The 22,526-nt window shown below is 28.1% G+C and overlaps 2 protein-coding genes across 2 annotated transcripts; both read left to right on the top strand.

The window, feature by feature from the left end:
- The first annotated feature begins 118 nt into the window (after positions 1–118).
- Positions 119–1,809, top strand: LOC102664533 (uncharacterized protein At2g29880). The gene is made up of 2 exons (XM_041009825.1): positions 119–613; positions 708–1,809. Exons 1-2 carry the CDS (start codon positions 257–259, stop codon positions 1,356–1,358), a joined length of 1,008 nt encoding a protein of 335 aa, XP_040865759.1. The 5' UTR covers positions 119–256; the 3' UTR covers positions 1,359–1,809.
- On the top strand, positions 1,670–3,016 carry LOC102668735 (protein ALP1-like). Its single transcript, XM_006573269.3, has 3 exons — positions 1,670–1,921; positions 2,039–2,227; positions 2,318–3,016. The coding sequence occupies exons 1-3, from the start codon at positions 1,670–1,672 to the stop codon at positions 3,014–3,016; spliced, it is 1,140 nt and encodes a 379-aa protein (XP_006573332.2).
- The last annotated feature ends 19,510 nt before the right edge of the window (positions 3,017–22,526 follow it).

Here is a 22,526-nt window from a genome sequence, read left to right as displayed (position 1 = left end):
AAAGTTGTGCAATTTACTTTTTTAAAAGTCAAAAATTGTTGTTTTTAAAACATAGTTACTATTGGAAGTATCCTTAACATGTGCCCTAAGTGCTCATGTTAGCATGACCCTTATTTTATTATTAGGTAGTTTTTTATTGGTTTTTCTATTGAATTGTATATTATTCGGGATATAGTCACTATACTTTTGACAATTAGGAAACAATAACTATTTTTGTCAAATAACTAGTTTCTTATATATATATATTAGCGATCAAATGGGGGATTCACAAGAAAATAACAAAGGAAAGAGTAGAGACAAAGATAATTATGTATCTTGGACTATGGAGGATACCAATGAGTTGTTGCACCTCTTGGTGGATGCTATGAATAGGGGATTGCGTGATGCCAATGGGTCACTTAGCAAACAAAATGTAGAACGAATAATACTTCCTCAACTCAATGCAAAAACTAAATTCCCTAAAACTTATAGTCATTATTTGAGTCGGATGAAGTGGTTTCGAAACCAGTATAACATGATGTCAACCCTTATGCGCAACAACTCTGGCTTTGGATGGGACCCAATTGGAAAAACTTTCACTGCTCATGAGGATGTATGGAAAGATTACTTAAAGGTGAGCTAAGTTCATAATCTTTAAAATATATTAATAGTTATAAATTTAGTAAATTATAATATTTGTAGTATATTAACAATGATTTTTTTTTTAGTCCCACCCAAGTCACAGCAAACTTCGAGGAAAAAGTATGGTTGATTATGAGTATTTGAAGATCGTTGTTGGGGGTGGAGTTTCTAGCGGGAATAATTCTATATCAGTAGATCCAGATGATACTGATGCAACAACTTTTGAGCCAGAAAATAGAACTGTTGGGATAGAAGAATTTTCATATGATCCTAATAGTGATACATTCATAACACCAAATAACTATGAACCAGCATATCAGCCTCCATCACCAAACCAACCAAGTCCACCATCCCACCCCCCTTTAGATTCAGAGGTTCCCATAGAAAAACAAAACTGTCACAAGCGAAGGAGATCCGAGTATGGAGGGAGTTCAAGCGCTGTTGGGATCAACAATCAAGGCAACGTTCTGGAAAATCTTTCTGTTGGCATTGTGACTATTGCTGTGAATTTTGAAAAAATATCCAACATGATGGAGAAAAGAGAAAAAGATAGAGATAGAGATAGAGAGCTCGAGGGTATTATTTGGGATGTTATAAAAGAAATTCCAAATTTGGATGACATAACGCGTTTCAAGACAGCTGAATTGTTAAATACTAAAGCAAAAAAGGATTTTTTCTTGAAGATGTCACCGGAAGAACGCTCATCTTGGATAAACTTTAAGTTAGGGAATAATTAATATTTTGATCATCTATTATTAACATATTATTTTAAACATCGTGAGTTTGTTGAACTATATCTTTTGGGTCTCTATTTTGGTTGAAGTATTTGGTTTGTTTTTTGGTCGAACTATTATGGTTGTATTTTGGTTGAAATATTTGGTTTGTTTTTTGGTCGAACTATTATGGTTGAAGTATTTAGGTTATATATTTTGTGAAATTGTTGTGGTTAAACTTTAGTTATATTTATTTTATATATGAATTTGTATTAACTTTGATATTAACTTTGATATTGACTTATAACCATGACCATGACATAAAGAACGAAGAAATGGATGGAGATATATATAATGAAGATACAAATGATGAAGATATAGATGACGAGGAAACAAATGAAGAATTTTATGAAGCCACATACACATATGTGATGGCAATTTATGCTTTAATAGATATATTAAATCAGTTTTTGAATATGATGCGTGGTGAACATATTGAACGTCCATTAACTCGACGACAAATTACTAGTCGGGGATATGACTATATACACAAAGCATTAAACGATGATCCTGCAATCTTTCGACAAGTATATAGGATGTATCCTGATGTATTTCGAAAGTTGTACACGATTATAAGAGAAAAAACACCTTTGGAGGATACAAGATTTATTTGTGTTGAAGAAATGCTTGCATCATTCCTACAGATTGTCGACCAGAACACTCGATATTGTGTAATCCGCAATACATTTGGCCGATCACAATTTGCTACAAGTGAAAATTTTCACAAGATTTTGAAAGCTCTGAACTCATTAGCACCTGATTTAATGGTTAGACCAGGCTCAACTGTGCCTGCAAAAATAAGGGAAAGCACAAGGTTTTATCCTTATTTTAAGGTATGTGATCATTATCTAATTATAACAAAATTATAATTATAATTGTGATTATTATAATAATATTTATGATTATTGATACACACACTTTAGGATTGCATTGGAGCTATTGATGGTACACATATTCCCGCATCAGTAAAAGGACGAGATGTAAGCAGTTATCGTGATCGTCATGGAAATATATCACAAAATGTATTAGCTGCTTGTAACTTTGATTTGGAATTCATGTACGTTCTTAGCGGGTGGGAGGGTTCAGCACATGATTCCAAGGTGTTAAGTGATGCTTTGGCAAGGAAGAATGGACTTAAAGTGCCCCAAGGTAAGTATTATCTGGTGGATTGTGGATTTCCTAATCGACGCAAATTTTTAGCCCCATATCGAGGTGTACGATATCATCTACAAGATTTTGCAGGTCACGGTAATGACCCTGAAAATGAAAAGGAATTATTTAATCTTCGGCATGCATCCTTAAGGAATGTGATTGAGAGGATATTTGGTATTTTTAAATCGTGGTTCACAATTTTTAAGTCAGCACCTCCATTTCTATTTAAAACACAAGCAGAGCTTGTGTTGGCATGTGCAGCACTTCATAATTTTCTTCGCAAAGAATGTCGTTCTGATGAATTTCCAGTGGAACCTACTGACGAGTCTTCATCTTCATCTTCAGTGTTACCAAATTACGAAGACAATGATCATGAACCCATTGTTCAAACACAAGAGCAGGAACGAGAAGATGCTAATATATGGAGGACTAATATAGGTTCAGATATGTGGAGAAATGCTAATAATTAGGCGAACATGAAGTGAGAATCACTTTGTTATTATTTTTTTAGGCAATAATGACTTTGTTATTAAAAGGTTTAAAATTTCTATCGTTTTTATTTTCTTTATTCAAACATTATAATTTATTTATCATCTTTTTCATTCACTTTTGTAACTTCCGTTATTTTTTTGTTTAAAATGTATTAATCTTTCAAAATCTTAAAAATCCATAAAGTACTTTGAAATCTTAAAAATCTGTGTTAGAAATTCATTAAAATCTTGGGTTAAGAATCCTGATTGTAAAAAGTCTTTTAAAAAAAATCTTTTAAAATCCCACAAAATCAATACAATCCCACATAATCTTTTAAAATCTTCAAGATTGTTTTTGTCAAAATATTTTCTCAAAATCCCAATCCAATACATCCCCCTAATATTCTGGGGAAGACACTGAAGTATCTAAACTTGAGCATTTTCAGTATGCGCCTTTGGTAGAATGGACAAGGACATGAAGGCCCACACTTTCTTCCAGGGATCTGAAAGATTTATGAGGAGTGTTTCCTTTGTGGTTTTTTTAATGTAACAGGAGAAGTAAAAACCAATGATCAGGAATTTCAAAACAAATAAGAGATCAAATTTTCATGTTTTACTTTGGTGTGGTTCTTCATGTTCTGGTGCTGAAGTTTTCTGGAACCATATCTGCAAGAGAATGTTGCTTTGTCCACGCAACCCTTGTGAACCACTTTGCCGTAAACTGTAGCTGTATGGAATTTCTAATGAAGGGACTCATGGGTATGGTGTTTTTGTTAAGGGGGAAACCATGTGCTTGATCTTTGATGTTTTAAGGGTGGGGTGCGCAAAGCTCTCCTGGTAACTCTGTTCAGGAACTTGGCCACAAAAACTTCCACAAGCTGACAGAAAAGTCCCTAAATGCTTGCACTGTTAATCAATTAAAAATCATTATTGCTACGACTTTTAAGATAGTTATTACAAAAGTTAACAAATTTATCATACATAATGATTTATGATTGAATGATAGTGTAATACTATTTTACACCATCAATCCTTGACTATTTTCTCTTAATTCATTTAGCTAGGCAGTTGCAAACTAGCACATAAAAGTTTGTTGATAAATTTGCAATTTTGTATACGTGTAAGTTAATTAGAAATTAGAACATACTTCAATTGAAATGAGCATTTTGCGAAGGAAAGTTCATATTTTACTGAAAATCATGTTTAGGACTTGCATTTCTCTCGTTTACGTTAGCATGTTGAAGCTGATAGGAATGGATTATTCTGTGGTACAACTCTCTGGTAACAGAGTCAGAGATGAATTAAACTAATACCCAGGATATTAGAGAGATCCTAGCCTCTCCCCACTCTCTAGGAGGCCAAACCTTTCCAAATTGATCAAATCCCCTCTTCTCTCAATCCCTGTACTTATTTCTAGACAACATACCTTATCCAAACTATCTCACATTACTAACTAACGCATATAACCGACAAAAGGCTAACTAATCTATTATGATTAATTACTAACGGGAGTTACCTAACAGAAGCTGATAATCTTCCATAAGCTCCTAATTAGCTAGTAAACTTGGGCATGGGAAAGATCTGCAAAACAAGTGCTAAAAAAATGGCGGAAATAGTTTAGGGATGCCTATTCTATCAATGATTAAGGATACCAAATTACAGGAATGAGCACGACAAACATTACAAAAAAGTTAATATCTCAACCATTTGACTTGTCAATCAACAAGTATTACTCTGCACTCAATCTTTTAACATATATCGCAGCATTTAGATTATTCTAAGTCCATGAAATTTTGTTATGTTATGAATATTTACCTGTTTTTATATATATAGAGAGAGACTATGGACATACTAAAGCAGACAGTAACCTCCAAATCTCCTCTCAGCAACGTATTATAAGGAAATGGAGAATCTAAGCGGGTGTTCACTTTCTCACCAAAACTTAGACCAGAAAATAAGGCTGGACAAATTACAATTCCAGTATAAACCTTAAGGTAACAGTGAGAAAATCAAATAAAAAAAAATACTGTATGCCGAAGCTGAGAGAGATGTTGTTGCTTTTCTATTCAGCTTCCTCACAACACCCCTTGGATCTATCTATTCTAAAGCTTTTAGATGGAATCTTTACTATGGAGAGTTTGAATAACTTGTACCAAAGTGTGAAGGATCTCAATCCATCATGGTTCACGGGGTCATCATGCACCACTCCGTTTTAAGAAGCAGCCAAGACAGCTTTGTGAAGAAGACACTCCTCGTTACTGGTATAGCAAATCAGTAATTATAAACAATATCTGCTATTCCATTTTCGGATGAAGTGATTCCAATGGAACCTTTAGAGGTAAGATTCAGTCATTCCATGTTGGTTGAAATGATTTCAAAGGAACCAAGTTTGTGAGGAGGCCATCACTATCTGTTGCAAGTGACACCATTGGCAAAAGCTGAATGTTTCATTCGATGATTTGGAGGAGCATGAGCTGAGACTTGGGGAGACAGAGGTAACACTCCATTTCCATTTTTTGCTAATTTTATCTTGTGTTGCAAATCTTCTTTTAAGATTTTAATTATTGTTAACTATTGACTCTGAAGAACTCTGTGCAATGCTTTTACATCAGAAGCAATGATTTTCATTATCTATGCATGATTAGGAACTAAACCTGCTGGGAGCTTCTTTGACTTCCAAAGCTGCTTTGACAGATGACCTGTTCTATATCCTGAAGAAGCAAAAGCTTGATCTTTTTTCAGTTGTTATTAAGAAGCTGAATAATAGAACAGCCATGCATATATTTTTTACTTCTGAAGCACATGCCATCTGATAAGTATATGAGTTATATTACACGAATGGATTGAATGGGGAAGTGAATTTTAAACTCCTTTGCTCTAAGCTAGAAATGATCTCTCTTAGTAAACTGTCAAGGTCAGCAATGCCGAAAAAACCCGCCAAATAGAAATGAACACTGCGATTTCACTATATTAATTAATAAAACTGTACAATAGTGAAAAGAGTACAAGAGAAAACGTGCCACAAAATGCATGTTTCTTTTCATCCTGGTTCATAGTTTTAGTGAACATTATTGCCTTAATATGGACTAAAGCAATAATTACCAACAAGGCCAATTAATTTGAATTGGGAAATAAGTAATAAAACAAAATTATAAAAAGAAAGAAAATTCAAAATAACAGTAATTAGATTTAGATATTAAATATCGAGAATTTTTTGAACCACTAAACCTAGTGGTGGGAGGTAGTGATGGCCTTCAGCACTATTAAGGTGGGCGATCGCCTAAGGCCTTATATTTAGAGAGACACCAAATGTTTTTTTAAATCTATGTAAGTATTAAAAGTTTATATAATATTATAGTTTAATAATGTCTACATGAGCTTCAAGAAATGTTTATATTCAATTGGATTGTAAAATATAAAGAGGGATAAATTATGAATATAAAAGAAAATAATAAAAATTAAAATTTCTCTAAAATATCATATTTCTCGAGGTCGATCTTAAGATTGATCTTTAGTGTCTTAAACAAACCAAAAAAATTATGGATTCATAATTATTCAAATATTATTTATTTTGAATTTTTTTTTGTTGTTGTGAAACTCATTAATAATCCATTTATGATCAAGATTATTTAAAATAATGATAACATGAATAAATAATATTATTCTAAAAGTTTTTATTAATGATAACCTGAATATTTAATAATTCGTAAAATATCATTTAAAACAAAACAAAATTAATTAATCTATCTTATAACATAATAGATTGAATTACAAATAAAATTTTAATATTTTTAATTTTGATAAACTTTTTTAAAATAAATGAAAATATGACATTTTTTACATTGATTATACACATAATTGATGTAAAATGTGATATTTTTTACATTAGTTGTACATATAATTGATATTAAAAAGTAATACATGTAAGTTTGGGTGTTCAAACCTAATTCTGAGTTAAAAAATGATACATTTTAATTTTATGAGTACAAACAATTTTACATAAATAAATTTTAAATATTTTTATATATATTTAAACACTAAAAACATATTTTAACCTTTTGATAGTTTAGGATTTGATTAACCATGATTTGCTCCATCTCCCGTTTAAAATCAGATTTCATATTACACAAAAGTCGTTACGTAACGCCGTTAACCAGTATCTTTCCATTCATCGACACATGTTGCACTATTACTAATTGGGATCATGACTGACATGGTAATACCAGATCACATAATAATTTCTCGCCTCAAAGGACAAACTTTTATAAAACAGAAACGTACTCGCGGGAGACAAACATTTTCAAATGTGCTTAAAGAACAAAAAATTTTAGAAAGTAAAAAATTGTTTTTGAAAATATTAAACAATCAAGGCCTAACTTTCTACTTTTTAATTGCTCCTCTCAACATCAAAATTATAAAAATGCAATGCAAAACAACTTTATAACAAACTCATATTAACAATTAAATTCATCAGTTGTTAAAGTTAAGTCATAATTTGTTTTTTCTTTAACATAAAGAATCGAATTTATGAAGAACATTATTGTCAAAGAGTACTTTCAAACACCTACAATCAAAAGTACTGAATAAAAATATCAATTATTTTCCTTCAAAAAAAATATCAATTATTCCATTCATGATTCATTGATTCTTGGTTTTATCATTGTATATTTTGGTGGATGCTGTTGGTCAGGTGTGGAGGCAATGACACCAAGGGAATGAAGAGAACGTGCGTGCTGGCAATAGCATATTAACAGTAACACTCCTATCTGATTCTCCGCGTTCAACTTTTATTTTCGTTTGGTCCCCACCAAATTCCTATTGGCACCGCCACGCCACCGCACAAGTTATACAATTTTCCACTACAGCGCCGCCACATCACAATGGATACACCCCCAGCATCTTGTTCGATGTTTCAATTAAATGAGAAAAGAAAAAGAATAATTGCATAGGCATGAACATATTATTATACTAGCATATTTTTAGTTTGGAAAATTATACTCGTTCTTTTATTTTTAACATTGTTCTTGTATTTCAAAATTATTTTTTGATTGGGAATTACATAGATCTGATAGCATAGAAATTTGATCAAAATCAATTTATTAAGTATAAATTGAGTAGCCGGATTAATCTTCAGGTATTAATTATTCCGCCTATCAATTTTTTAATTGTGAAAACTGAATTAATCCAATTATTTTATTTTTTTTTAGCATATTTTATGAGTAGAGCAATGTTATACTTTATTAGTAAATAAGCAAGTGATTTCTAAGTAATTAATTAATATCTTAAAATTAAGATTGAATTGTGTGGGTACTATCTGAGTTTGATCCATGACGGAAATAATTTTTGATCAAATTTTGTTTATTTTTCAATTGAATTCTTGATTAGTCAAAATTCATTTCTCTTGCTGAATTCAAGGATTAAAACAAATAATACTTTATTAGTAAATAGTAAATGCATAGATAATGTAAAATAAATTTACACACAATCATAAATTAACATGTATGGTAAATTTACTAACTTTAAAAATACAAAAAAAAATTGGGTTAATTATGTGTTATTTGTTGAACTTTTCCTAATTTTCACTCTTAGTCTCTGAATAGAAAATAGGTCACTCTTTGATTGGATTAAGATTTTAAAAGATTATTTTAGCATAAAAAACATTTTGGGGATTTTAAAGATTATGTAAGAATAATATGACTTATCATATTTCTTTACAAGACTTTTATGATAATTTGGATTTTAATGAATTTATATCATAAAAATTTAAAGGATTTAAAAAAAAACTTTATAGATTTATAAGATTGGAAAAGATTATGTGAATTTTTAAAAATATATTCAAAATTACAAGAGTTAGAAAATAAATAATAAGAAGTGGGGAGATTTGGATTAAAAAAAAAAGTAAAACCAATATAATTTTTTAATTTTTTAATAGTTATATTGATTCTAGTTTTATTTCCTCTTATACTAACATTTCTAGCAATAAAATCTTCTCATTCTCATTCTTGGATTTGAATAATAGATTTAAAATTATACGTTGGTTTTCTGATTTTTTTTTTAATTACTACAATTATTTTATGATAAATTTAATGAGATGCTTAAATGGGATGCAATAATAAGCATATACTATAAAATAATAGTGAGGGTAGAAAATTGGTATAAGGATTACTAAGTTATGTGAATAATGAAATTGAGGGTGAAAGTCACAAAAATATTACGGTGATAGACAAAGTTATTATAAGGAAAGCATGGTTAATCTTAGTACATAAGACAAACATTAATTTAATTTCAAAAAATAAAGTGAAAAGTGCATAGGGGAGAGGAATATATTAACATATTTTTTTATTCTAAGAGAATATGAGAAATATATATATTAGGCACTCATGTTGAAGAATATTAAAGAGAGAAGAAGGTATGTGTCATGGGAGAAAAGAAAGTCTAGTAACCAATAAAAAAAATCTAACAAAATCTTAAGGGTTTTTGTGAGATTGTTTGCTAGATGTTTTATATCAAAAAGTCTGATTAAATCCATCAGAATCTTTCTTAAAAAACAATTCATAGAAATTTTTATATTTTTTAATACCAAAAGACTTTTTATAAGTTATAAAAAAATCTTAATTAAATACTACCGGATTTTGATATCTTCCTTAAAAAATCTTAAAAGTCTTAATTAAATATCACAGTACTTATTTATACAATTTTAAAATTCTAATGGAATATCACAAGACATTTTATAAAAAAAATCTTTTGAAATCCTAATCAAATGCACCTGCTTTAGTCTCTCATCTTTTTGTTTGTCAATAATTTTAGTTCTTACCATCAAATCTTGTGGTTAAATGATGATATTGCATTAGTTTTATTATTCCATTAATCTTAAAATAACTGTGCGTTGTTTTACACATTAAAAAAAATTAATAAATAAATGAAAGAAAAAAGTAATTTTATAAAACTAACTTTATTAAATAGATGAAAGAGAGTAATATTAATATTAGATTAAAAACTAAAATAACATTTATTAGGGATATTGTTAGAAAAAAACAATTAATGTTACATAAAAAACTAAATATGACACTTTATTTTGGGAGAAAATAAGTGTTATTTAATTAAATTTTCTGAGACTTAATTTTTTGGTTGTTAAAAAATTTCATAAATTATTTACCTAAAATGTATATTATGTACTAATAATAACGACATTTATAAATAATTTATTCTAATATTTTCTTGTATGGAAGAGGGGTTTTAAAAAAGTAGTTTAAAAAAATTATAGATTTAATAATTTTTTGTAAAAAAATATTTTTTCATACAATTAATATTTTATTAAGTGTATTGTAGAAGATAAATATTTTTTATAACTTTAATTTTAATTTATAATAAATAAATATTTTTTAAATTTATAAATTATATTTAATTAAAAATTATAATAAATAAAATTTAAATGTATAAGTTATATTTATATTTAAAATAATTAATTTAAATTGTAATAATATAAGGTTATTTATATTAAAAAAATCTACAGTTAAATAAATCAAGTATACAAATAAAGAAAAAAATAATACTAATTTTATATGATATTGACATCGTTGTTTCAGCTTTACTGATTGTTGTTTCCGGTATATAATTACATTATATACCTTAAGAGAGAGTTTATCTCTCATAGTAATCATACCTAATTTGAGTGGGAATCATGTTCTTGTGAGAATTCCCAATTTCAGAAAATATCATGTAATATGCTCTAAACAAGAAAAAGGAAGGTTGAACGTCTCTTATTGAAAGAGTGATGGAAATGAGAATTTTCGTTCTTCAACTTAGAGATTCTAATTAATAACATAAGAATAAGAATAGATTAAAAATTTCCTCCCAATCGAAAAAAATTAAGTTTTTACCTCCTTTCTTATAAATAATTTTTTTAGGAAACAAGTGCGAAAAGTATTCATAAAATCATGTGTTTTATAAATATTTCGCTTAAATATATTTATAGTCGTTAATTAAGATTTCATGATTGTATAATTTTAATCCTATAAAAAATTAAATATAGATGATAAATATTTTTTTAATTTTTTATTTAATTAAGAAATTAAAAGAATAAAATTTTGTATTAGATATACAAAATTATATTGATGATAAATATTTTTTTAATTTCTTATTTAATATTTTAATAGTGTTTATGAGTAAGACTCATGTTAAAATTAAAAAAATATATATCAGTAGTACTACGTGAGAAACATGATAAGGGCACCATTATATGTCAAACAATAAAAAAAATATTAATTTATGTTATAATTCACATATTGTAAGATACTGATTATTATCCTAAAAAACAATGTACTGCTCTATGACGGGCGCGAGAGACGTGTGAGTTCAGAGTCCCAAGGAAGATGCCACGCGTCCCACTGGATCTGTCTTGTGTTGTATAGTCTGAACAGTATGCGTGTGTATGTGAGACCCACTACCTTTCTCAAAGGCCTTACTTTTTTGGGTCAATTGTGGGGAGACAGGTACATGTAATCTCTCAATCTCACTCTGAGGACACAATCGTCGAGGAACGTTCCAATTTTGCATTGCATTTCTCAAAATAAGAGCATCTCTAATGGGTGCTTATTTCTTAAGTTAAGGAATGATTTTTTTGAATTTTTCTGCATTAAAACATATGACTTGATAAAATAGATTCTTTTGTTGTTAAGAATAATTTTTTATATAAAAAATTTTAATATTTGGATTTCTTACTATTTTTTTATTGGAGTAAAATTCTCTATAAATTTTTCATAAATAACATAATACTGTCGAAATCATAAAAAATGATACGAGAATAAAAAAGATAATTAAAAAACTCATAAATTTCTGGCATTGGGATGCTTTAAACTAAGCAGTAAAGTACGCCAATTCCCGTAACTACCCCGAATCATTTCTCACTCGTTTCGCTTTTGTCGGAGAAATCAATAGTAGTACCAGTATTTCTTTTCTTATTATGAAAGATATCTAAAACATGAATTAAGGAAGAGATTTGATGTGCAGATTAAACAAACGACTTGTATAGCTACAATTCTAAGAAAATGTTTCCTGAATCAAATGAAAGAATAATTTTTTCTTAACTTTGAAGCTTATTTACGAACATTATTTGATTAGATTGAAACAAAATTCAAATATCTTAAATTTTTAAGTCTTTTGAATAAAAAACATAATAACAAAAAGACGAAATCATAATAAAAATTGGTCAGTAAATAAGTATTTCACGCCAAAGTTATGATTACTTAAAAAACTTCGAACCATATTTAACACTATGGAGTATTATCGTAGTATTTTTTTAATTAAAAAAATATCAAATAATTTCTTACAATTAAAATTACTAACATTTTAATCATAATCCTAAACATGTATATAACTTATTATAATTATAATTCCTAAATTTTATAACAGACTATCATACAGTAATTTTAGGAATTACTATATCAGTGTTCACATTAAAAATTAAAATGATAATTTAGACATAAATGTGTAAATAGTATTTTATGTTATGTGTTTTTTTTCTTGAGAAATATTCTTTAATATAATTTTTTATTATGGTTAAAATTTAGTGAATTATTATTCCTCATAATTCTATAAATTTAAATAAATTTTAATCAATAACAAAAAATAAACTCAAAATAATTGTATTTTTTTTAATAATCTTCTTCCTTTTTATAAGATAAGCATTTAATATGTTTTTATATTTTAAGATATGAAATGTATTAAATTTTCATTTATTTTTTATGAATTGAAAAATATGTTTATAAAAGACATATTAAAGACCATGCAAACCACCCATTTCACTCATGCCAAAGTCATAAAGAATGTGTTTAATATTTTTTGTGATAGCTTCCGCCAGAAGGTAAGTTTAGAGAAGACTAGAGTTTTCTTTTCCAAGAATGTCAACAACACTTTTAAGGACCAAATTGTTGATGAGTTGGGTTTCCAAAGGACATTAGATTTAGGAAAGTAGCTTGGAGTTTCCCTTCATTACCAGAGGGCTTCAAGGGAGCCCTTCAGGTCTCTCATGGATAAGGTCAATCAAAGATTATATAAGCAATTGGAAGGTGTGTAGCCTTTCCTTTGTTGGTCATCTAACATTGGTTAAGTTTGTATAGCAAACCTCCCTTGTGTCTCGCTCGATATGTCACGAGATTGATCAAAAGTATAGGAACCTTGTTTGGGGGATTCATATACTAATAAGAAGGTTCATTGGTTAAATTGGAAGGAGGTGTGGCATCCCAAACTATTTGGGGGTCTTAGTTTGAGGACATCTAGACATGTTATCATGCTCTACTTATAACATCCCTAATTGTCGATTTCTTGACGACTCACATTCTACAGTACTTCACACGGTGACACTTCACTTAATATCCTTATTGGTCAGAACCATCTGCAGGTAACCCCTTTTCGAAACCTTAACAATCTGCTTCAACTGCTTTAGGATCAATGATTATCCCTACAAACTAATACAAAGTTATCGTCTAAAATAACTTTAAAATTAGATAATAGATTTTTGCACTAAACAAAATCAAACAATAGAAACAATTTTCATGAATAGATCATATTTATCAAAACAAAATTAGATTCAAACTCTAGGTCAATTTAAACACAAAGAGAGCAGAAAAGAACTATAAGACACACATATTTATACTGGTTTGTCTCAACCATAATGACTATGTCTAGTTCTTGGTAAACCATTAAGTTTCACTAACTTCTCAAAGTTACAAGTATTTGTCATTGTCACTTTTGCCTCTACAAACCAAGTTTTACACCAAGCTTAAGAACAACTCAGTATTCTTTGTACCACCAAGTCGTTGTTGTCTCTAAACAAATCAAAAGATTCAAAGTTTGTTTGCTCACTAACTAAAACTTAATTGTCTTACAGACGAATATGATCTCTAAGCTTTTAGTCTTTTTTCTCAGGATGTTCAAAATGTTTTAAGGGCTTTTGAGCTTTACAAGAATATACAAAAAGCTTTTTATAGAGAGAATTCAAATGTTAGTGTGTAGATTCATTTTCATTTATTCAAAGTTTCTGGTATTTATGGGCCTCTTCTTCAAGTGTCAATTGTCTCTAAATGGATAGATTTATCACTTGAGCTCTTGTCTGAATATTGTGCTCTTGGAGCATTAAATGCATGTTCCCTTCATGCTAGAAAACCACTTTCTTTAACTTTTGTGAAGAACACTTCAACAGGAAAATCACTTTTTTTCGTCAAAGCATGTTTATCATAGTAGCGTGTGTCTTTTCATACTGTTTGACAACTCCAAAGCATTTGGACTTCTTCATGTGATTCGACATATCTTAGGAGAATGTCTTATAAGACAATTCCTACAAAACGAATCTCAGACACATAATATTAAATGAAGCCTTAAATATATTCTTAAATGTTGTACATAAGACACAACTTTTAACCTTTTTATTTATTTACATCTAATAAAAATAATTAAGAATTATGATTCATCCTAAGACATAAATGCATTTTGATTTAACAGGGACTACCTTAAAGCTATTGGTCTTGTCCCGAGCCAAAGCATATTAGATTTCTATTGTGGCAGGTTCGTAGGAGGATTCTTCATGTTAATGAGTTGCAGGCAAAGAGGCATGTGACGCAAATTGCAACCTATCCTTTGTGTGGTGTTGTTATTGAAACTATTGCCCATGCCATTCGTGATTGTGGTAGCCAAGGTGGTTAAGGTCTTGTCTTGTGTTTGGGATCTTTGCGCACGAATCTGACTACATGGATTAAGCTAAATATTACAACTTCTAAAAGTTTAAATGGTTTTTACTGGAGGAGCCGGGTCTTGGGGTCGGGGTTACCATTGATTGTATTTGGTAGCGAAGGAATGAGATGGTTCTCAATGACTGCAATATTTTAGTTTAGGAAACTTGTGGGGGTGTTTTGGCCTTAGTTAGAGCTATGCAAAACGTTATTGAGAGGGAGAAAATGCTTAGGTGGAGACTCAGAGATCTAGAGTCTTTCAACATTCTTCATGTTGGCCGAAATGCAAACCATGTTGCGAATTCTTTTGCTAGTTACAATATATCTATGTTAGATAATTAGGTTAGTTTTATGTCTATTTATTCCATTGTTGTTTTGCCTTATATGAATGATGTAAACTCTTTAGTTGTGCTGCAAGGGCCGTTTGATATAGTTTTTGGTGGTGGGGTGCTTTTGCCCCCCACCCCCACCCTCCCAATTGAAGAAAAAAAAACCCACCAACTTCATTTTGACAAGACTAGTAGGTTGCTTGTGTTTGGTTGTAATGGATGAAAATAATTAAAACTGTGATAAATGAAAAGAGATGAAAGAGAAATAAAAAAAAAAAAAAAGAATGAGAAGTAAGAGTACTTGAGATATTTTTAACAAAATTTGATCTCGTACTTATAAGAAAGTTAGGATAGTTTTTTTTAATCCCTATAATCATTTGTGTCAAAACATGGATCCATCGTAAGTATTTATTTGAAGAAATTTATTTTCATAAAATTTGTGTATAATTTATTAAAATAAATCATTATAAAATTATATACCATTTTTATAAATTCAATTAAACATTTTAATCTTCAATATAAGTATTTTATATGAACCTTTTATTCCATGCATGTATCTACATATTATTGATTTCCCACTATCATATTGTTAGTTTGGGCAGAGATCGACCCACCTTGAACTTTGTACGGACAGTTTCATGTTCTCAATTTTTTTTTTCATTTTTCTAATATAATATATAATTATATTATTCTTATAATTTGAATATAATGAAAAATTAATCCATAATATAAATACTGTCTTCATGAATATATATATATATATATATATATATATATATATCATTTTCATAACTTAAAAATGTTTGGATCCTTCACTAAATTTTGATACATCATAAATTTATTTTTATCTTACATTTTTACTTATACCATTATTTTATGTTTTATTCGTAAATTAGCATAAAATAATAGAGTAAATTACACAAACTTTTTATGAGGTTTAAAGAAATTACACATATTTTTCTTCTTTTTTAAAACCTAGCTACATATACCTTCCTCGAGGTTTAAGGAAATTACACACATCTTCCTTCCTATATTAAAATCTAAACAAATCCCCCTAAATAGGCATGACGACGGGACCTGAACTCGTGAGGCTTTTTCGGGACCCACCCCGATTTTGCCGGGAAAAATCCGAGTTGATCAGGATCAGGGTTGAGGTCGGGTTTCTCATACAGCCAAAGTCGGGTTTGGGGTCAGAGATGAGATTATTAATATCCAACCCAAACCCGCTCCGCTAATAATTAATTTACAAAAATATCCTTGCATATATATAACATACTAAAACCTAAAGCCCTAAAACTAATATCAAAACAACTTTCTCAATTCTCACTCTCACTCATCGTCTTACACCAATACAACTTCGTCGTTTCTCCGTTCTCTCTCGATCACTCCTCAAGACCTCAACCATCTTGCACGTCGCACCTCCATGGCTAGTTGGCCAACTGTGTCACACCTTCACAGTGAACAACAATGGTCTTACATCGCCGCGACTAGCCGAAACCCTTTAGCACCTCGGTCCTCAACTCTTTTACACCTCCCAGGCAAACATTGTCACACCTCCATAGCCAACAACAATGACCCTATGAAAAAATGCATTTTTTTTATAGGATTTTATAAGCATGTCAGGGGCGGAGCAGGGTGAGGTAGGGAAAACCCGACTCCCGTCAGGGGCGAGGATGGAGGTAAATCTACAGTCATGTCTGGTTTCGAGGGCAGGCACGGGAAAAATGGGAAATTGGGGATGGGGGCGAGATAAGCAAAAACATATCCTGACCTACCCCTTTTTCATGCCTACCCCTAAATGTCATCCAATTTGATATATAGTAAAAAGTCATGTCACTTAATGAGTATTTTTCCGAAATGTCCTTATCTTTCTCCTTCAAGTATATGACAATTTTGATTTAAAAAAAAATATAGATTGCAGGAAACTCAATTAACCTATCATGCCAGTAAACATATAAGCCAAATGAACACCATCATGATGAACAATTATAGTTTTCAAAATCCAAAAGAAATTATCCCAATCAAATCATTAATGATTGAACACACAAAATCACTTGAAATAACTTTATATCAGTAATAACATTAAATTTAGTTATATTTTAAAAACTTAGGAAAGATGAGTGTGATTTTTTAAAATTTCATGAGAGATTTGTGTAGGTTTTAATAAAAAAATATGTGTATTTTTTTTAAATTTTAGAAAAAAAATATTTAATTTACTCCAAAAGTAATAGCTTGCTAATGCTCAGTACAAAGATCAAAATTATGTTTATAAATTATTCGCGCTGTTAATATTCTTATATAACTACCTTACATGCATTAAATGTCAATTAAAAAATATACGTGATTGCTTCCAAATTTCCAAAGCAAAAGATCCTATATTCCTATTCCTATCCTATAATAACAACTTTCTCATTTCTGGTAATTAAAAACAAAAAATAATTAAAACAAAAAACTTCCTCGTTTCTGGCAGGTTGATGATGTGCTGATTATACGGTCGTATAATACCGACACGCATGTAATAAAACGTGAGAAGATTAATCACTCGCATAAACAACAAAAAAACAAAGATTAAATCAAGCTAACACCAAACCAGACGTATCCAATGTCAATTCAAAACGATCATTTTCTAAAAATATGATATCAACATTGAGTATAAGAAATAATTACCGTACAGAAAGGGAGTGTATATAGGGTATATTGGGATTATTCAGAAGATAACGACACACTAAACCTTGATTAATGCCACTCATTAAAATAGTTTAAACCGTGAGGACAAGGTCATTAAGTTACTTATTCAATTACGTGAATTGTATACACTAATAGAGTCCGCTTAACTATATATATCAAATTATATCCAAAAATGGAGTTGGCATATTGCCCATCTTTTTTCAGTTTTGTTTATTTGTTCTTCTCTCTTAACTTAGCTAGTGATCATGAACTTTTATTTTCATGCATGTATATCTCTACAGTTTACTTGATTTTCCATTATCTTACGTTTTTGGGTGTACATCATAAAGTGCCACTAGTTACCTTACATTTCAGTGGTGAAGAATGTAAACATAATACATTAACTTTTTTTAGGAGATAATTAACATAACGAGAGTTTCTATGGTGTTGCTAATAGTTTTAGGGGTTTTGATATTTTTTTAAAATCAATCAAATTACATGTTATCTTTTCATTATTTTTTTTAAATTAATCCTTGATTATTATTTTTAAAAATTTTAAAATTGTAATTCTTTTAAATTAAAAAATATGATTAAAGATAACTTTGAACCCTAAGATATTTTTAGTTATTTTCAACATTTTTTTATAAAATAATATTTTGGGATTTAGGGTTTAAAAATTTCTTATTATTATTTCTTAACCATATATTTTATAAAAAAAATATTGAAAGTAACAAATGATTTTAGGATTCAGACTTTTAAGTTATCTTTAATCATATTTTTTAATTTAAAGAAGTTATGATTTTAAATTTTTTAAAAATAATAATCAAGGACTAGTTTGAAAAAATATGAAAAGATGATATGTAATTTGATTGATTAAAAAATTAACATAATCAAAACCCCTCAAATTATTGGGAACACCATGAAACTCTCAAACATAATAACTTGTTAATTTTTTTTTTTTAAAAAAAGGCATTCTAAATTATCTTAAAATCCTCAATTTTGATTTTTTTAAAAAAGACATTCTAAGATTATTCTTTGAAACACAATTTTACAAAATCTACGACGACTTTTTGGAATAAAAATCGTCTTAGAATTTTCATTTTTTTAATTTTTTCTTTTTTTGAAATAAAAAATATTCTAAGATAATTCTTTAAAAATTAGTCTTAAAATATTTATATTCTAAGATGGTTTTTGGGAAAACTGTCTTAGAATCTTCATTTTTTTTATTTTAAAAAAACATTCTAAGTTTTTCATAAAATTATCTTAGAAAGTTTATATTTTTAGATGACTTTTGGAAAAATCATTTTAAAATCCTTAATTTTTTAATTTTTCTTTAAAAATATATTTTAAGATGGTACTTGAAAATGACACCCTTCTAAGATGATTGTTTGCATGAAAATTGTTGTAGAATGATAGTTTTTTTAAGATGATTTTCCAAGAACTTTCATAAAAAAAATTGACTTGAAAAACTATCTTGATTTCATAGATGATTCAAAATCATCATTGAATATATTAGAAACTGTCATTAAATATGTTTTTTCCACTAGTGTAATGTTTGGTGTATAGATTTAAATTAATTTTTTTTATGCAACATAAGTATCTTCCACTCAAAACAATCTTATTTCAATAAGGTAAGACCATTATGGATGACATATGCTTATATATAGAGAAAAGATAAAATTATTCTAAAAATATTATAATTAAAGTTACTTTCTGTCAATAAGTTTTTTCAATTATGATTTTACTATAAATTTATCATATATAAATAAAAAACAAAGAGAGAATAAAGTAATATTTTTATAATTATTTATAAAAAAACAAAAAAAATCAAATAAAACTTGATTAAATAAGTTTTCAGTCCGTCAAATCTTTTGTCTGATCTTGTGGTAATCTAGACCCATACCCATTTGTTAAATATGTATGTTTTTAGTTCGTTAAATACAAGAATTTATTTTTTTAGTCTCACAAATTCACAAAATATTTTTTTTGTTGTTTTTGCAGTGAAAAAGAATTACCACAAATTTTGCATTAAAACTGGTAAAAATAAGTTAAGAGAAACTAAAAAAAAAGCATTTCACGAGTTTGATGGCTAAAAGTTACAAATTTTAATAACGTGATTAAAAAAGATAACGTAAATTTAAGGGATACAAAAATATATTGAAGTCTATCTATTAAATAGATCACTTTTGTGTTTTGAGTAATTTTTACTACGTCTTTCCATTACAACTGCCATCCTAGTGTCCCTACAATTTTGGACATGAACAATTTTTATAGTGGGCATGGAAACCAAATTCAATCAAATGGTTCGACATCTCCCAAATGGTTATGTATCAATCCCATCATATTACAATAAAAAAAATTCATGGTTAAATTATTTTGAACAGAATTAGTTAAATAATTAAGTAGCCAATTATGTGTTCATTGAAAACTTGATATTTTTCATATCTTATGAATATATTTCATCTTGATCTTTATGAATTAATTTTCATATTATTGTAACTACAAAATGTTTCCCAGTATTTATTTTCTGTAAGGTCGAATTTTTGTCATGCCCTAAAAGTATATGATTCCCCGATTACCGCTCTAAATCCTTCTCCGTTCTTTATTTAGTATATAATCCTAACTTTGATTCATAAATAAAGATCAAGTAATGCTGAGGAGTGAGTATGGGTATCTATCTTCTTCGTTGGATTGATCCAGATGCACCTTAATTAGTTTCACTTTCAAGTCATTCCCCATTATTACAAACCACCAGAAATACAGTTCTCTCAATAATCACGCCATTATATGCTGAATTCGAAAGCTAACTACTAGAAATACAGTTCTCTCAATAATGTGCCATTATATGCTGAATTCGAAAGCTAACTAATAGTTGAAAATTAATAATGTGACAATAATTTAATTATAAAAATTATAAATAATAATTATGTTTAATAAAATTAATTGAAAATTAAAAAATTAATTGAAAGTTGAAAAGCTAACTAATAGTTAAAAATTAGAAGTTGTAAAAACTAATTTATTAAATTATAAATATTTAATAAAACTAACAGACAAAAGTAACTAAAGTAACTAAAACAATGTAAAATAATGAAAAAATAATAAAATTATAATTTATTTAAAAAAGATAATAAGAAAATTAAATAAATACGTTGAGAAACGAAAGAAAGTAGAAAAAGATAAAAATTAACTTTTTAAAGAACATTATTTTAAGTAATATTTAAAAAATTTTAGTAACAAGTTGAAATGGTTTATGGAACATGGTCAATATTTGATATGTAGTATAAAATTAAAAGATATATAATAAAAGTAAAAATTGTGAAATAAAATTGAAAACATTTATAAAATATTTTCTTACACAATTATCTTGAAGTTCTAATTTTTTAATGAGTTTATTTTTAATATAAAAGATCCTATTAATACTTATTTAAAATTTATATGGTTAGAGCATCTCTCTAATGCAAAAACACAGCTTTAGGTTTTGATTGAATCTCTTGTTATCATATACTCGAATTCCAAACTTAAATGAGTCTCATTTTATTTCTCTTCTCATATAAAAACTCTTATTTGGAATTAGAAAAATATATTTTTAATGATTAAGCAAACGTACGGTAGTTGCGTATAAAACTACTTTTATAGAACTCTCTATGAACTTATTTGTTCCAATAACATTCTCAATTTGCTTAATTTCATTTTCAACTGCATTGGAATTTTTTTTTTTACAGAACTGCGTTGGAATTAAACAAGCTCAAAGGAACAAACTGTAACAAAGAAAAAAGGTCAAAAGAAATTATTAATTATAAGAACAAATTAATCAATAATTACTACCATTATTTTAAAAACTCATTTAATATGATAAAAAGAAATCATCAATTTCCAAAAACAACTTTTTTTATACATAATTACAAAGACTGAATAATTAATTAATTACCATAATTTTCGAAACTAATTTACTAGTACATATCATTACAAAAACAAACAGTCAAACGTTGACCTCATGAACGCAATTAATTAGCCAACAAGTAAAATACTCCTCGTTTTCCAAAATAAACATCGCATTTAATAAAAAAAATTATCCTATAAGTATTGCAATCAACTTTTATATTTAATATTAATTATTTTTTTCACTAATATCTTTAATAAGTAAAAAAATAATTTTAAATATAATAAAATATAACTAATTTTATTTTATTTTATGTTATCATTCCTAAAAACATCTTTTAATAACTATTTTTTATTTATAATAATAAGTTCTAATAAAATATATTTTAAAAATAATTTTATTTTTCACTTGAGATTAAGAAAATTAAATTATGTTAACTAACTTTTTTAATTAATATAAAATTAATTATTTTTTTTCATTTATGAGTTTGGTATCAAAATTAAATGATATTAATTAATTTTTTATGGATATGATTTAATTTTTTTCTTCTATTTTCTGGAAAGAATACGTTTCATTTATTTAATAAGACTCTTCTTGATTTATTTATTAACTTTTCTTAATTTATATAAACTGACATTCAATTACACTTATTTTAGTACGGAAGAATTAATTTATATAACTTTTCTTAATTTTTTTAGCAAGCAAACAAGTAATAATTAATTAATTAGCCAACGGTATAAAACAAGATCCATCGTTGAAAAAGCGGAAAGTAAAAAACAGAGGGCAATCCAGTCATTTTAGCCACCAATGGAAAATGAACCCAAACAAAATCCAAATGGCAAATGAATCCGAACAAGGCCGAATCAGTCACCCAACCCCAATGATGATGTATATAAAGACTAAAGAGA

This window comes from Glycine max, chromosome 1 (assembly GCF_000004515.6).
Source record: "Glycine max cultivar Williams 82 chromosome 1, Glycine_max_v4.0, whole genome shotgun sequence".
NCBI classification, from domain to species: Eukaryota; Viridiplantae; Streptophyta; class Magnoliopsida; order Fabales; family Fabaceae; genus Glycine; species Glycine max.
Note: the sequence above shows the minus strand (reverse complement) of the source record. Positions and strands in the feature narration are given on the sequence as shown.

What these genes read in the sequence shown, in the direction of transcription:
- LOC102664533 (XM_041009825.1), top strand. Translation starts at nt 257, where the DNA reads ATGGGGGATTCACAAGAAAATAACAAAGGAAAGAGTAGAGACAAAGAT. An exon ending in TATGGAAAGATTACTTAAAG is followed by an intron (nt 614 to 707) that starts GTGAGCTAAGTT and finishes TTTTTTTTTTAG; the next exon opens with TCCCACCCAAGTCACAGCAA.
- LOC102668735 (XM_006573269.3), top strand. Translation starts at nt 1,670, where the DNA reads ATGGATGGAGATATATATAATGAAGATACAAATGATGAAGATATAGAT. An exon ending in ATCCTGCAATCTTTCGACAA is followed by an intron (nt 1,922 to 2,038) that starts GTATATAGGATG and finishes TCATTCCTACAG; the next exon opens with ATTGTCGACCAGAACACTCG. An exon ending in GGTTTTATCCTTATTTTAAG is followed by an intron (nt 2,228 to 2,317) that starts GTATGTGATCAT and finishes CACACACTTTAG; the next exon opens with GATTGCATTGGAGCTATTGA.